Source organism: Schistocerca nitens, chromosome 5 (assembly GCF_023898315.1).
Source record: "Schistocerca nitens isolate TAMUIC-IGC-003100 chromosome 5, iqSchNite1.1, whole genome shotgun sequence".
NCBI lineage: Eukaryota > Metazoa > Arthropoda > Insecta > Orthoptera > Acrididae > Schistocerca > Schistocerca nitens.
In genome coordinates this window covers 495,425,313-495,442,625 of record NC_064618.1, presented here as the reverse complement: position 1 = coordinate 495,442,625, position 17,313 = coordinate 495,425,313, and the positions used below count along the sequence as shown (strand labels likewise).

At 38.5% G+C, this 17,313-nt stretch overlaps 1 protein-coding gene across 2 annotated transcripts in view; it reads right to left on the bottom strand.

Moving 5' to 3' along the window:
* Positions 1-17,313, bottom strand: part of LOC126259820 (phosphatidylserine synthase 2-like) — a 210,327-nt gene that overhangs the window by 166,879 nt on the left and 26,135 nt on the right. For both annotated transcript variants that reach the window (XR_007546563.1, XM_049956861.1), the window contains exon 4: positions 12,952-13,083. Coding sequence is in view for 1 of the 2 variants with exons in the window: in XM_049956861.1 (XP_049812818.1) it covers positions 12,952-13,083 (132 nt within the window). In the remaining variant the exon portion in view is untranslated. The remainder of the gene's footprint in view (positions 1-12,951; positions 13,084-17,313) is intronic.

Genomic DNA, 17,313 nt, shown 5'->3' with positions numbered 1-17,313 from the left:
ACGTAAGCATCCTGTCTGATCACCTGCATCCATTCACATCCATTGCGCATTTTGGCTGAGTTGTTGCAATTCCAGCAGGACAATGTGGCACTTCACACATACAGAATTGCTACAGAGTAGCTCCAGGAACACTCTTTTGAGTTTAAACACTTCCGCTGATCACCAAACTCCCCCGATATGAACATATCTGGGATGCCCTGCAACGTGCTGTTCAGAAGAGATCTCCACCCCCTCCTATTCTTATGGATTTATAGATAGCCCTGCAGGGTTCATGGTGTCAGTCCCCTCCAACACTACTTCAGACATTAGTCGAGTCCTTGCCACATTGTGTTGTGGCACATCTGCATGCTTGTGGGAGCCCTACATGAGATAGCCAGGTGTACCAGTTTCTTTGGCTCTTGAGTATAGAATGATAAAAAAGAGAGCCATAAAATTAGTTTTAACAACATTAACATTTCTGAAAACATTTTTTTTAAATTTATGTACAACCATGTTGAATGTCACCTTACATAAAAATTAAAACAGTAATGGATGAACTGTGAAATTTACAGAATAATAAATAAATAAAAGTAATAATTTCTGTTGGTTTCACTGTGGGTACTTAGTGAAGTATTATTACAAGAAGAAAACACTTTTTTGCCACTCGTTCCATTCAGCATCTCCCCGTCCATACCCCTTTGCTATGTTTTCACTAATTGTGAATAGTCGCTGTGCTGTTTCCTCAGAAGTTTCTTTACTGTGACTGGATACCACAGATTGTCCCTCCCATCATGAATTGTTCTAGAGAATCAATTATTCTTTTAAAATTCTACATGCTTCAGAAATAGATGTTTTGAGTTATTCTACAAAGTAAGTCATAATTATCTCTTCATCTAATTTCCTGAACATGTAAATATTCCTACTTGTTTCAACTGTGCTTTGTACTTTAGTAATCATTGTTTCTACACTTGCCTCATGGTCACTGATACTGCTCCCAGCATGGACACCCCGTAAGAAGTTGTCAGGTCTACTTGTCGCTGTTAGATCCAATATACTTCCATCACAAGATGGATTCTGAACAATCTGTTCTAGGTACTTTTCAGAGGAGGCATTTATTATTGTTTTACAGGATGTCTTGTCACACCCACTGCTTTCAAAATTTTAATCATCATCATCATCATCATCATCAAGACTGATTATGCCTTTCAGCATTCAGTCTGGAGCATAGTCCCCCTTATAAAATTCCTCCATGATCCCCTATTCAGTGCTAACATTGGTGCCTCTTCTGATGTTAAACCTATTACTTCAAAATCATTCTTACCCGAATCCAGGTACCTTCTCCTTGGTCTGCCCCGACTCCTCCTACCCTCTACTGCTGAACCCATGAATCTCTTGGGTAACCTTGCTTCTCCCATGCGTGTAACATGACCCCACTATCTAAGCCTGTTCGCCCTGACTGCTGCATCTATAGAGTTCATTCACAGTTTTTCTTTGATTTCTTCATTGTGGACACCCTCCTGCCATTGTTCCCATCTAGTAGTACCTGCAATCATCCTATCTACTTTCATATCCGTAACCTCAACCTTGTTGATAAGGTAACCTGAATCCACCCAGCTTTCGCTCCCATACAACAAAGTTGGTCGAAAGATTGAACGGTGCACAGATATCTTAGTCTTGGTACTGACTTCTTTCTTGCAGAAGAGAGTAGATCGTAGCTGAGCGCTCACTGCATTAGCTTTGCTACACCTCGCTTCCAGTTCTTTCACTATGTTGCCATCCTGTGAGAATATGCATCCTACGTACTTGAAACCATCCACCTGTTCTAGCTTTGTTCCTCCTATTTGGCACTCAATCCGTTTATCTCTCTTTCCCACTGACATTACTTTCGTTTTGGAGATGCTAATTTTCATACCATAGTCCTTACATTTCTGATCTAGCTCTGAAATATTAGTTTGCAAACTTTCAATCGAATCTGCCATCACAACTAAGTCATCGGCATATGCAAGACTGCTTATTTTGTGTTCACATATCTTAATCTCACACAGCCAGTCTATTGTTTTCAACATATGATCCATAAATAATATGAACAACAGTGGAGACAGGTTGCAGCCTTGTCTTACCCCTGAAACTACTCTGAACCATGAACTCAATTTAACGTCAACTCTAACTGCTGCCTGACTATCCATGTAAAGACCTTTAATTGCTTGCAAAAGTTTGCCTCCTATTCCATAATCTTGTAGAACAGACAATAACTTCCTCCTAGGAACCCAGTCATATGCCTTCTCTAGATCTATAAAGCATAGATACAGTTCCCTGTTCCACTCATAGCACTTCTCCATTATTTGCCGTAAGCTAAAGATCTGGTCCTGACAACCTCTAAGAGGCCTAAACCCACACTGATTTTCATCCAATTGGTCCTCAACTAATACTCGCACTTTCCTTTCAACAATACCTGAGAAGATTTTACCCACAATGCTGATTAAAGAAATACCTCCGTAGTTGTTACAATCTTTTCTGTTTCCATGTTTAAAGATTGGTGTGATTACTGCTTTTGTCCAGACTGATGGAACCTGTCCTGACTCCCAGGCCATTTCAATTATCCTGTGTAGCCATTTAAGACCTGACATTCCACTGTATTTGATAAGTTCCGACTTAATTTCATCCACCCCAGCTGCTTTATTGCACTGCAATCTATTGACCATTTTCTCCACTTCCTCAAATGTTATCCTATTTCCATCATCATTCCTATCCCATTGTACCTCGAAATCTGATACATTACTGATCGTATTTTCACCTACATTGAGCAACTCTTCAAAATATTCCCTCCATCTGGCCAAGCAATCCACAGGATTCACGAGCAGTTTTCCTGACCTGTCCAAAATACTTGTCATTTCCTTCTTACCTCCCTTTCGAAGACTGCTAATTACACTCCAGAATGGTTTTCCAGCAGCTTGACCCAAAGTCTCCAACCTGCTTCCAAAGTCTTCCCAAGATTTTAATTATCCCCTTTAATTGCTGGTTGATTTTTTCGATGGTGAGAGTATGACTGGGGAACATTCATACTAGCAAACTTAGGATTTCTCAAAAGTTTTCAGCTATGTCTGGGGATGGAGGCTGGTGGTCCATAGAAACATCCAATTACAATATTATGCCCACTCTTGCCCAAAAGCTTAAATTTTTATCTCAGTGGATTAAAGCTTCTTTTCTACTGTGCAGAGCCATGTGACATGAATTGCAGCACAGCCCAGTGGGCCAGCCCAAGTAGAGTGGGACCCGGCAATACCAGACTGGACAGAGTTTGCATGGGCTACATGAGCTAGAGACTCTAGTACAGGCTAGCAGAGCGTGCTGCATGCCTCTGCTACTGCAACAAATGCATCACCTCCATTTCTGATTAGCCTAGCCTTTCAGTATATATTTAGGTTCACTCCAAAAATCTTGCTTCTCTCAGTTTCTGTTTTTAGCTAGCTTTCTGTACTTAGGATTATAAAATCCCCATGCCTTTTTACGTAGTTGTTCCCCAGAAAAGAGCCTATAGCTAAGAAATGAGTAATATGTAACTAAAAGGCACTGGCTATTACATACTGATGACACAACTCTAAGTGCACAAAATTCTGACGAAATTCTGTTTGGAAGTATCTTTGTTTGTTCACACCACTTCAACTGAGAATCAATATTAATACCTCAAAATTTTATGTGTTATGCAGTCAACAGAGGTAACATCTATGTTTAACATAACATTGTCATTTCTCTCTCTTCGAACTAAAATTCACAGCATTTGTTTTATTTACATTTAACATAACTTTACTGCACATCGATCTATTGTCAACTTCCTTGAGGATTTCATTTGCTTCCTCTGAATGGAGTTCTCTTGTTTTCGATTCAGTGACTGCAATGTTGCTGTCATCAGCATACAGATTTTTTTCCAATGACTAATACTGAGAGGAAAATCACTGATGTTTATCAGGAACAGTATTGGTCCTAATATGCTACCACAAGGAATTCAAATATTAATTTGTTTAGGTTTGTATAAGAGTATCACTACACGTTTGGACTGCACTGCGGTTTGTGTCATCTATACTGTTTGTAGTATGTGCAAGTGCTACTCAGTTTCATCTGATATTTGTGTTCATGTAAATTTTTGTTGTTGAGACTGTTTACAACTTCTGCCATTTTACTAAAAAGGTAGCCATACTACCACTAAGTGATAAAAACACACACGCACGCACACACACACGCACACACACACGCACGCACACACGCACACACACACACACACACACACACACACACACACACACACACACAGAGGGAGGGGGAGGGGGAGGGAGAGGGAGAGAGAGAGGGAGCTAATTTCTTGTCAATATCCGAACCTATTCAGTGAGATTAAACATCATTACTTCAGTGCTAATGTATCTTATTACCACTAATGTATCTCAACACAGGCCAGAAGTTTCTGTTGTCAGCCACCACAGTAGAATGCAATGTGCTACCAATACCAATCCAACATATGTGGGGGAAGAGGAAGCACAATAAGTTGATAAATGAGACACACAGAGGCACCAAATCTTATTTCAATTATGTAATAAACACAGGAAACAGGGAGATGGAATTAGAATTGATTCTATAAGCACATAAGAAGATGCAGCAGCATTGTTGTTCACAGGCTATGCCGAAGGCATCCATGGTGCCACAGTCGACACCTCACAGGTCCCTTTTGTTCCTGCTACCCTCGACCACAGCCTCAAGCTTTTCGACAGTGGCGAACACAGCTTCTACCAATTTGCGGAATGTGGCCAATTGTCTCTCCATTCATACACAACAAGCTGTAAAGTAAAGGAACAGACTGACTTTTAATGAAAGCTACGATTCCTAGCCAACTGAATCATTCGATACCACTTCACAATTTACATGCAATGTAACCAATCTTAATGAGCACAAGCTGTAATGTTATTAATTGGTTAAACTGAGGAAATTATGGTACTTTGAACACAGTTATGATGAACTATAGTGAAACTGTTATGAAATATAGTTCTTATTCAAACAAGTACTCAATGAATGTTAACACACAGTAAAACTCACACTTACAAAACTGTTATAGAAAAACATATCTGATATTATTTGACACGTGTATTGATTCTTCTCCACAACTGCAAATCTGGCACAGAGAGATTAATTGCAGTCCTGGTCTAGGGGATGGGCAGTGTGGGGAAAAATGGTTGTTTAGGCGATGACTTCAGTTTTGTGTCCACATGGCGTGAAGTCAGAGAGATGGTGTTGTAGTGCAGATGTGAGAGGCCATTTTCTGCTGTGACTGGACTGACTGACTGGACTGTATATTGGGGAGCAGGAGAGCGATAGTGTGTATCACTGCTTTGGTCTACTACATGTGGCATGAGATGTGCATGTTATTTTAACATTGAGACTTTCCTCTGACCTTGCGTGACTGCAGTGGAATGAACAGTGAGCAGCTCTTGTTCATTGTCTAGCAGTCCTGTTTTCTGCAACGCTATGAATTGTGTTCTATGGTGTCAGTGACATTCACCTTATACTCTCCAGGTTTTAATTCCAATGGGTAGATTAAAGTCTGTTTTGGCCTCATTTGTGCACTGCTTAGCATTGACCTGTAAGCTCAGCTCCTAGTGTAATAATGTGTTGAAGCAAGATGTTTTTCTAGTAGCCCTAGTCAGTCTATGGTAGTTGCTATTGGTGTAAGTATAAAGTTCAGAGATTATATAAGCTGGATGTGCCTGCCATATGTGCAAACTAATCTGGCTCTCTGTCTGTTTTAGACACCAATTTATTACTTTGTTCTCTATTATTACTAGTGCAGAGTGTAAAGGGGCTGGTGTGTGGCACCAATGACAACCAAAAATAAAAATATCAACAATAAGCCAGTGCAACTGAGCCAATGTTGGGACAAGGAATGGTGTCGTGTTCACTCAATCTGTACTTCTGACATTAAATTTTATGCAGCTGTTTTATTGATGCTGTGATTTTTTCACAAGTTCTGTTTTTTTTTACATGAGATTTTCATAAGCTACTCTGATTTTAGTTATTTTCTATGAGTTTCTGCCTTGAAGTACTTAAAGAACAGATGCAATTTGGCTGTTGGCCCTCATAGACAAGCTCTGTATATAAATTTCACTGCCTGCTACTATAATCTGGCCAAAGAAATTTAGTATTTTAATTCCTTTAACCTATAACCCTAGTTTATGTTAACTGCTTCAGTGGGCAGAAGACCTTACATGTGTAATGGTTTGGGCAGTTGCCCATTAAAATTTTGAGAATTCCTTTCAACCATAAGATTAACTTTCACTGATATCCGGGCAGTTCTCTATAAAGGGTTCTTAATGTCTGCTAACTTAAATGTTGCTTGCTGCTATGAAGTTTTGGTGATCTTTCTCAGAATACTAATTGACTGATCTTACAGGGCTGTAACAGTGTTAATTGTTCATGTGGGCAGCAGCACAATGGGTGTGTCCAACTGTTTGGCACAGGTGCCAAGTGAAAGTCTTTCAATTTTAATGGTTGTTAAGGTATTAGATGAACTTTATAATTGCTGAAAGGACAAGCCCCATCAAAGCTTTCCAATTGCTAACCCAAATGTTTGGAGACAAGAAGCCCAATAACTTCTTGGACAAAAAAAAAGTTTCATGTTCATCAAATTCTAAATGGGGGGGGGGGGGGGGGGGAAGAGAATTATTTTTTCTTCTAACTTTATTGACTAAACATATTGCAAACAAAGTGTGTGTCTAAATGCCAATTAACAAAAAACTTTTACTGTAATAACGGTTGTTAATAAAAGTGAAAAGCTGTTTTTTTAATAAAAATTCTGTGGTTTTCCATTTAGTGATCTTTGTATCCAAATAAACCAGCTCTATGGTTAATTTTCTATAGTAAGTTTCATTACCAATCACATTAATGAAAAGTCAGGAAACATGCTAGTAACAAAACCAATTCTGTAATTAAAGAGTTATTTAATTTTGTAAATTACGTATTACTGTAAAATTACATTTTCTGTGTTTTGGCAACTTTAATGATATTCTTTCGGTGTGTTTTTTATTCCGGAGTGTTTGCAACCATTTATTAATCTAAATTCTGTAACTTATCCTCTAACACTGCACAACTTTAATTGAAATTATCAACATTACAACATTAAAAAATGTAATCAGCTATTTTCCGATTGTTTGGATATGAATAAACCTTGGTGCCAACAGCCTGACTCAGTAAGTTTTGTAACATGTTTCAAGTCAGTTTTTTTAGAGCTCAGTTGTGTGTGAAATAATCTTGTGATCCAATAAAAGTGTTATAGAACAGGTCCTTGTATTGTGGCTACACCATTTTATAGAAGAAGATTAATCATGACATAGATTGCCTGATTATATGGGAAATCCAGAATCTATTTTTGAAGTGGAGCAAACTGAAGCGAAGAGATACTACTCATCGACAATAAAAGCTGAGTTGGGTTCCCTAAAAATTAAAGTTATGTTACAAAGCACAGTCCCACTACTAAACTAAGCAATCTATTTAACCTAGAGTACGGAAGCAAACTTTTCACTGCCAGAAAGGGTGAGAGTGAAAGCTGCCACAGAATAATCAGGAATGGGAATCAGTGCAAGGAATGTTAGTATTGTTTTGAAGCAGGGTTATGTCCTGCAATGCACAAGAGGAGTGATGCCAGTCATTTGAAGTGTTTATTGCAAAAAATACTAAAAAAGGAGCCACTAATATTAGTTTTCCAGTAACACAGAAAAGATTAAAAGAATTGTGAACTGCAATCAGCAGTAGTAATGTTAGTTTCAGATCAAAAGGCCAGAATGTAGTAGGGGAGTTCGCCAAAACAGTAAAAAGGCACAGGAGATGCAGCACTAGCTCATTGTTGGACATCCCCAACAACTTCAGTGCTTTGGAGACTGTGGATAAACGCATTTACACAACATAACATATTCAAAAATAGTGTTACCATATAAGAAGCAACATGTAGGCTATGTCTAGGAAGAAGAGGGTTAAGGACACCAAATAGGTCTCACTGCCAGGTGGTAGTCATGGGAGAGACATGACAAAATGGTAAAAATCTCTGTATGATGATTAACAGTTAATTAGTATTATTAAACCAAGTGCAGGACTCCATGACGTCACCTGTAATTTTGCCTCTTTGGTGAAATATCTTAGAAAAGACAAGTATTGTATTTACCAGGCTGTAAGACTACCCTAAACATTAAACGACCCCCGCCATATATTTACCTGTGACGCCTTGAGAAATTTTTATTTTAAAAATATTTTGACTATACAAAATTATAAGCTGTTTTACTGATAAAAATTATCTGCTTAAAAAGTTAATATTACACCTATTCTAAAGTTTACCACTTACTAATTGCCTACATTTTGATAACACAAAGGAAAATAAAATAAACAAAAAGAAATGGTTTACATCAATTTTTTATTTTCACTTTCTTTTTTTACTTTCTGTCTAAGCCAGACATGTGTGGTATCACTATTTTTTATGATGATAATGTTGTTAATAATAATAATAATAATAATAATAATAATAATAATAACAACCACCACCACTGGTATCACTGTCTTTGATTTTAAGCCTACTGCCATTTCTTGCTTCTTGACACTCTTCTCACTGTACATCATCCTTAGAGTTACCTACAGCATTGGGTATGTGAGCATTTTTTCAATCCTTTCACAATAGATTCACTTGAAATTCTGCTCCAGGCAGTAAGTATCCTCTGGCCCAGCAGGGATATTGAGTGTTTCTCTAACTCCCCAAACCCTGGAATGAGGGCATTGTATACTTCAGAGCTTCACAGCAAACATTGTGAGCAGTGAGCACAGGCCTATAAACAGCAAGTAGTGTACACCTTCCACTGTCAATGGAATAGGGTGGGGAGCCATGTGGAGATTGATGTTAATGAAGAAATCGATCCTGAGGGAAATGTTTGGAGTATTCTGGACTATCTTTATATTCACTGTCATATTACAGGCCAATTACTTTTAAGCTGCTGATCAGCATGGATTGGGTACTGGAAGCATGGAAGCATTTTATTTTTCCCATTCAGATGGACTATGAATCGCAATTTTTTTTTGCCACAGAACATAAAATAACAAATTCCATAACAAACCCATATTTTCTACACTTTCTTCCAAGCTGCAAAGAATGCTTGACTGGAAGTGAACATAAATGTTCAGCTGCAACTACCAGGTATTCTTTTATTAAATCACCATTCGTGAATGTGGGCAAAGACTGTGCAATTTTGTAGCTCATCCAATCAGCATGCTCACTCGTTTTTCTTCATCTTTTCTTTGTCTTCAGGATCTTATCACTTTCCGTTTAAGTAGTCTTTGGCATAGTAAGACACGCAGTGCCTTGACTTCCTGAAATTCTTCTTCTGTCTGGTATTCGGTTCCCAAAACCTTAAACCAACCCAGTATTAGATCATTTGTCATCCAGCCCTTTTCTTGGCATTTAAATTAAGCCCTGCAAGCAGTTTTTCTCTTGATCTGGTTTTCCTGAGATGAATCCTGTGTGGGAGGAGCCACCTTCCACCTGACAGCACCTCTAACATTACTGTTATTCTAGCCTTTTCATTGGCAGAACTTCATATAGAACACTTTTAACTCCCTTTGCACTGACAGTACCTTTTGTCAGCATATCAAAATAAACAGGCATCTTATTGGCATTGCCCATATTGCCTGCCCGATAGTCATGCAGTTTCCTAAGATTGATTACATGATGCTGATAAACAAGCCACTTCATCAAATACCCTGGGTAGTCAATGAGACAGTGATGTTCTGCGACATAATGTAAGTGTTGCCCTCATCATCATCATCCTCACACGCCACCCAGGACTAGTTTTGAAACCCACAATACATGCTGTTAGAAAATTACTCTTAATCTCCAGCATCTTCATTTGGTTAATTTCTCGAATCATTTGGAAGTCTCCACCAAATTCCTAATTCATACGCTGAAAAAACCTACTGCTCCAATTCATGAACTTTTCCTGCTTGGATCTCCTGAAAGTTTGGCATGTAGAACTGTCTTACTCTAATTCATTCCTTATTTGATGCCACTTATGAATATTCACATCTGTGACACCAAATGTTATTCCCCTCCATGAATCACCATTAACTCAAAATTAGTGTCACACTGTCTGCCTCAACCGAATAAGAACTGAAAACTCCGAGAGCTTTCTTTCCAACAGTCACAACTGCATTTCAATAGTCAACATCGTATCAGCATGCATTATCAAATGCTAGAACTTACGTCTCTTATGGAACCAATAACGTAAGCAAACTAAATGATGACAATATATCGCTCTCTTGGCTCCCTAGAGCTGAACTGACAGAACTCTTACCATTTCCTATTAACACTGTAGCCAACCTTGGAAATCAACAGTGTTGTAAAACAGTAGCAGCTTTAGTGGCATTTGATGTGGAGAGTCTCAAGTGTTCTGAGGGAATATATTTTTGTTGACATTAATTTAGCTCCTGTAGAAATGTATACTGTTGTTGAGTATTTGCCCAAGTTCAAAGGCAATTCCAGTCTGACTACAAATGGATTCGAGCAAACTGCAGCTAAAATATGGTAGTCATTCATAAAAAGCCAAGGTACTTGTTATAGATTCTCATGGTTGGTAGCACAATGAATTTGTTGCCTGCTCTCCATTCCCCTTCCCAAGTTCGTCCTAGTGCTCAGCTGAGCTGGTGTTACACACTATAACGGAACGTAATGCAACAAAACTGACAAATCTAAAGGTAATTTCTGTTTGCTTCTTGAGTACCATATTTACTCGAATCTAAGTCGCACTCGAATCTAAGCCGCACCTGAAAAATGAGACTTGAAATCAAGGAAAAAAAATTTCCCGAATCTAAGCCGCACCTGAAATTTGAGACTAGAAATTCAAGGGGAGAGAAAAGTTTTAGGCCGCACCTCCAAATCGAAACAAAGTTGGTCCATTGTAATATGAGACACAATTTAGGTCAAATGAATGACGATACAGCTACAGTAGTTTGGTTCGAGCCGCCACACACCGTCAGGTGGCTTGCGGAGTATGGATGTAGATGTAGAAGTTTAGCAGTTAAGTTTTACCAGGTAACCATTGCTATGCGTCAGGCGCTCCGTCCGTATTTTATATGGGTACCCTTCCTTTTTCACGTGCTTCGTCTGGTTGAATTGATTGCTTATTTTTCTCTGATCTGATAAGTGCCCTTCTCTTTGTTATAGGTGTTTACGTCACACTAAGCAGAAAATGCATTACTGTACTGCATCATGCATTGTTTGTCGCATTCTGATAATGAGTGTTTACGGCCTGCCGCTGCTCGTGGCATAGCTTGCTTTTGTGCACGCTACCGCTGCTTACATTTAAAAAAAGAGAGAGAGAGAGAGAGAGAGAGAGAGAGAGAGAGAGAGAGAGAGAGAGAGGAATCGTCTCATTAGTGAAACAATGGCAAGAGACTCCTATTTGTTGTTACTTACACGGCTGCTTTCTTTGATAATGATCAACAAGAACCAAATAATAGACTGCGTATGATAGAAGATGTTCTGAACGAGAGTTTAGCGAAAATTTTTCTCTGTTTGAAAATCTTTGCAGACGCCTCTTTAGTACATAGCATTCTGGGCAGAAATTAGAGTCATCTTAGATTTGAAAATCTAGTCAATTGCCGTGCTTCATTTATGACTGTATCACTATTAGGCATAAGAATAACACGAATATAAACATCCCATGATATGTATATTCTTCGCGTTTGCTGTTGTCTCACTCTAGTTTCGTAGTTTATTAGGCAGACAGGTAGTGTTGAAATCGGGGGGAAAAAAATAATAATAATTTTTGGTTATGGTTTGGAGTGGGTTACGTATTATTGAGTATAAGGTAAGTCTTTCCGCTCCCGGGATTGGAATGACTCTTTACCCTCTCCCTTAAAACCCACATCCTTTCGTCTTTCCCTCTCCTTCCCTCTTTCCTGATGAAGCAACCGTTGGTTGCGAAAGCTTGAATTTTGTGTGTATGTTTGTGTTTGTTTGTGTGTCTATCAACATGCCAGCGCTTTCGTTTGGTAAGTCACATCATCATTGTTTTTAGATATATTTTTCCCACGTGGAATGTTTCCCTCTATTATATTCAAATGTGTATTTATACATACATGCAAAACAAGTATTTGTGCAGATATCAGATTTGATCTTATGTTATGAAATAGCTGCAGCTATTAAATACTTGTTCCTTTAGGAAAAAATAAGCTTTAAAATGTGGTGAAAATACTGTGGTTATTAAACTCTGTTCATTTCACATGTTTACATTTTTTTTTTGTGTAACAGGACTTATAATTTTTATAGCAAATAGAGTTTTACCATTATTTTCAGTGTGGAAGAATGTTAGGCTGTCATGGATGTCACTTAGTCTGTGTCTATTAAGACACTCATGGTTAGCTACTTAGGATTTACGGAAGTGGAACCAGTAAGTCATTTTTTGGTTTTGTCTCAGCGTTATAAAAATTGTTTTCACAATCTGTCACCTTGTAATATAGCTACATACTCTCACTAGTAACCTAAATTCAAAAAATTATGTAGACTGATGAAGCAACTGACGATGACCCCCCTTGGGCTCAAACTGCATTGTGGATTGAAATAAAAATCATGATTTGTGACTGAAGGTGATTTGTTTTCTTATTTCATAAAAGTAACACAGTTACAGAAACAACAGAGAGCAAAGGATAAAACTAAGGCATATTTGATTGATGATGATCATACACAAATATGCTAGTCTCATCTGTAACAAGAATCACTGGCAGATTCTAAATCAATATGACAATGGAAAAAGACTTTCAATTTTATTTCAAGTACATCCACAAAATTAAGATTTCCACAACAGATTTTAATCAGAGAAATCTTGAAATTTGGAAGAAAACCACTTTTGTTTACCTCATACCAAGAGAAATCATGATTTGAGCTTATGAATAACTTACCCAGACATTGTGGAATGGATCTGATGCCTCTGTGTCATATATGCGACAATTTCCACCATAACTTTTTTCTTCCAGTGGTTTCCCAAGAGAAGAATCAATATGGCTCAGGAGACTAATTGCATCTTTCTTGGTCTACAAACAAAAAATTAACTGCACAAAGAACCTCTTACAAATTTATTTTTATACGAGAGATACAGTAATCATTCACTTAAAGAATATTTTCAAGGATTGGTTTTGCCTGTAACAAACAAGAATCACTTGTTTATTGTCCATATGGCCCATTTAAATCAAATGCTTTCTAGTCATCATACTGCATTGGGCAGGTATTTGGTGCTATTACTCTCAAATAAACTGAGGAAGGTAGTGTAGAGGAGGAAGGAGAGGAATAGAGTGTGGTATGGGTGAAAGGAGAGCAGCATATTGCAGGGTAGTGAAATGAGGGGAATAGATTGTTATATGGCAAAAGGAGATGAGGAAATTATAGGATGGAGATGCGATGGGATGAAAGGAGAGAGAGGGAGAGGGGGGAAAGGGGGGGGAAAGGGGGCAGAGAGGGGGGAGAGAGGGGGGAGAGAGGGGGAGAGAGGGGGGAGAGAGGGGGGAGAGAGGGGGGAGAGGGGGGGAGAGAGGGGGAGAGGGGGGAGAGAGTTGGGAGAGAGGGGGGAGAGAGGGGGAGAGGGTGAGGAGGAGAGAGGGGGGAGGGAGAGGGGGAGAGAGGGAGAGGGAGGGAGGGAGAGGGGGAGAGGGAGAGGGAGGGAGAGGGGGTGAGGGGGAGGGAGAGGGGGGAGAGGGAGGGGGAGAGGGGGAGATAGGGAGGGTGAGAGATGGAGGGGGGAGGGGGAGATAGGGAGGGGGAGGGAGGGAGAGAATGCGCACACGTTTACATTTGCAGGGATGGGGGGCTTTCTGATAAATGTGCGAGATGTTTATTTGTAGCATTCATAAACATCAAAAAGTCCTGCAGGTTGCCAGGGTTATCTATACTATTAGCTTCTCACCATTTATATCTGTATCACCCACAGCTCTTCTTCAATATTTTAAAGGGAACATGAACATGAATTAACAAATAGGTAGCTGGAAGGAAAAAGATTGACAGGTAACAGTGAAAAGTAAAGGAAAAGTACAAAGACATAGAAGTTGCTTGTCAAATTTTTACATCACAGCAATATCATTTCAACAGTCAACCACTGTCTTAAATACAAAACACTGAAGATTTGCCTCAAAGTAGTTGCTTGCTTGCAGTCAACAACACTAACTGAGAGCTACCTATAAATTATGGTTCACAGATACCCCACAAAGACTGCAACCCAACTGTACCATGCTCTTTTGGAGATAATGGGAAGATTACATTGATCCACACAGTATGCAGCCATACACACATAATCAATTCAGCCTTTAGGAGCCTTTCATCTATAACAGTACTAATATCCCCACTCCCAATCCCTGCCCATCTCTCAGTGTCACAGGGCACAAAGTAGGTGGCCACACAGGGGTGAAAGCTATATGAGCGAAGAGGCAACAAGCCACATAGTTCCATTCCAGACCACTAGAGGCACTAGGGGTCAAATGAAGCTGGAATTGACCAATGAGAGCTGTCTAAACTCCAATGGTGGTTGTTTTGAAATATTCTATCATCTTGCTCTGCACTGAAGTCTGTGGTCCTCGGTTACAGTCGTCTTTGTATTTGTTTCATATTTTCATACTACTCATCTTCATTATAAACAGATTTTTTACTTTAAATTCATAAAGCTCACCGTGGAATTGAAATTTCCTGCTGAAAAATGTCCACAATTAATTGTAAGGTAAGACATTTAATTTTTCATTAAATAATCTCGTAGCTTATAAATGAAATGTATTCTCTTCTATCGTGAATTAAGCAGTGTGGTTTCCGTTTGTTTATTTAAATAACTTTGATATGTCTGTAGCAGTTTTATTTAATGAAGTCGTTTATGTTTTTTTCAGAATATTCATCACAACAGATTGACGTTGAAATACTCCTGCAAGTTCCCCGACTGTTCATCTGGTTATTACGTGGGTTCAACGGAGAAAATTTGCAACAAGCATTTCTACAGGTTTCTAAAACAACCTCAAGAGTAGCTTCTAAAGTGGAAGTGTGTTTGTAAACTGTCACCAGATGTGAACTGTGTTTCTTATTTTGTTTGTGAAGATCATTTTTTCGAAGAAGATTTTATGAATAAAAGTAGGCATAGGCTAAACAGGGGTGTGTTTCCAAAACATGTGACAGGTGTTCCTTGTGAAATTACCAAAATCGGTAGTGAATCAGGTGACACTGTTGTTAATAGTGAATTGGGCCTACCAAGCACTAGTGGTGCTGGCAACTGTTCATTTTATAGCTGCTAATACCAGAAGTGAAACTGGTGTTAATGAACTACAAAGCCTTAGTTGTGCTGTGGCAAGTAGTTCTCATGTAGGTGTTTGTACCAGAAGTGGATCAGGTGAAACTGGTGTTAATAGTGAATTAGACTTACCAAGCACTAGTGATACCATGGAAAATCTTTATTACACAGGTGCCAATACCAGCGGTGAAACTGGTGTTAGAGAATTACCTAGCACTAGTTGTGCTGAGCAGAGTAATTCATTGAGTGATGCACCTCTTAAATTTTTTATCTCCCCTCAAAATGAATCTGCAGATAGTGAGTACACATTCTTATCTGAAACATTTTGTAATGAGGAAAGTGGGGTTTAGGTACAGGGGTTTCAAAAGCAGACTTAACTCCAACAAAATTAAAAATGTACAAGATTCATAGGAATACTCTAACAAGGATATCAAAACTGAAAGCAAAGCTAAATCATGAAAAATCAGAACTGAAAGCATTTAAAGATTTATATGACTCTGTCAAAGAATCTAATTTAAACTCTGTTGCCAAAGAGTTCATAAACAGCCAATTACGAAATGCTCATCGAACAGCAAATGCAAGACGATGGACACCTGAGGACAAAGTATTTGCTTTATCCTTATACAAACGAAGTCCCCGCCTATACAAATATTTGTCAGTTAATTTTTATCTTCCTTCTGTGAGGTATATGAAATGTCTGTTGTCTTCTATATCTTTTGAACCAAGATTGAATACTCTGGTCATGAATGTAATGAAAGCAGAAGTTGAAATAATGAACAACAGTGACAAATATTGTGCTTTGTTGTTTGATGAAATGTCTTTAGAAAGAGGGTTGTATTATAATGCAAGCAAACAAGAAATTTCAGGTTTTCAAGATTTAGGGCATTTAGGGAGGCCAAATGTTCATGCAAATCATGCATTAGTTTTCATGGTTAGAGGCATACATAAAAGCTGGAAGTAGGTTGTTGCTTATTATTTCACTCACAACTCAGTTTCAAGTATCACTTTAAAAAGTCTTATTACCGATGTCATAAGGCAATTGCAAGAAATAGGGTTAAAGGTAGTTTGTACAGTTTGTGACCAGGGTGCAACCAACCAGAGAGCACTGAAGGAACTCTGCTGTGAGAAATCTACTGAGTCCAGTCCATTTCATTTTGTAGTCAGAGATGAACCTATTGCAGTCATTTATGATGTCCCATATCTATTAAAAAATACTAGAAATGCTTTGCTAGGAAATAAAATACAGTTTGAGTTTAAAAAAGAGGCCAGTTTTGAATATATTCACAGGGCTTTTCTTCTGGATCAGCAGAAGACATTTAAGACATTGCCAAAACTACATAGGAATCATTTTGAATTAAAGGATTCTTTTACTAAAATGAAAGTCAAGGTAGCTGCAGCCCAGCTTAGTCATACAGTTGCTGCAGTTATTGAAACTTATGTGGCATTTAATATCTTACCTGCTGAGGCAATATACACTGCAGAATTTGTTGAAAAGATGGATTGTTTATTTGATTAACTGAACAGTTCCTATTGTTATCCACAAGATGGCAAGTCTTATAAGTGTGCCCTCTCTGCAGAGTCCCCACATATTGAAATGTGGTACAGTCTGTTAAAGGAAATGGAAAATTGGAAAGTGTTGGAGCTAGGCACAGGGAGAGAGAAGACAAATATGTTCACTTTCATAAGTGGGTGGCAAACTACAATAAGATCACTGATGTTCATTTGGAACAGATTTAAAAAAAAAAAAAAAAAGGCTTTAGTTTTTTAAGCATGAGGGCTTTCAATCAAGACCCATTGGAGAATGTATTTTGTTGTGTGAGGCAGCATGGTATTGCAAACACCAACCCAACTTGCTTTCAGTTCAAAGCAGCATTGAAAACAGTTATAGTCAATAAAATGTCCTTACCTACAAAGTCACTAGGTAATTGTGAGGATGATAGATGCATGCCATTAAGCAATTTAAGGCAATTTTTTTGGAGCTAGTGATGACAACTTTCTTGACTCC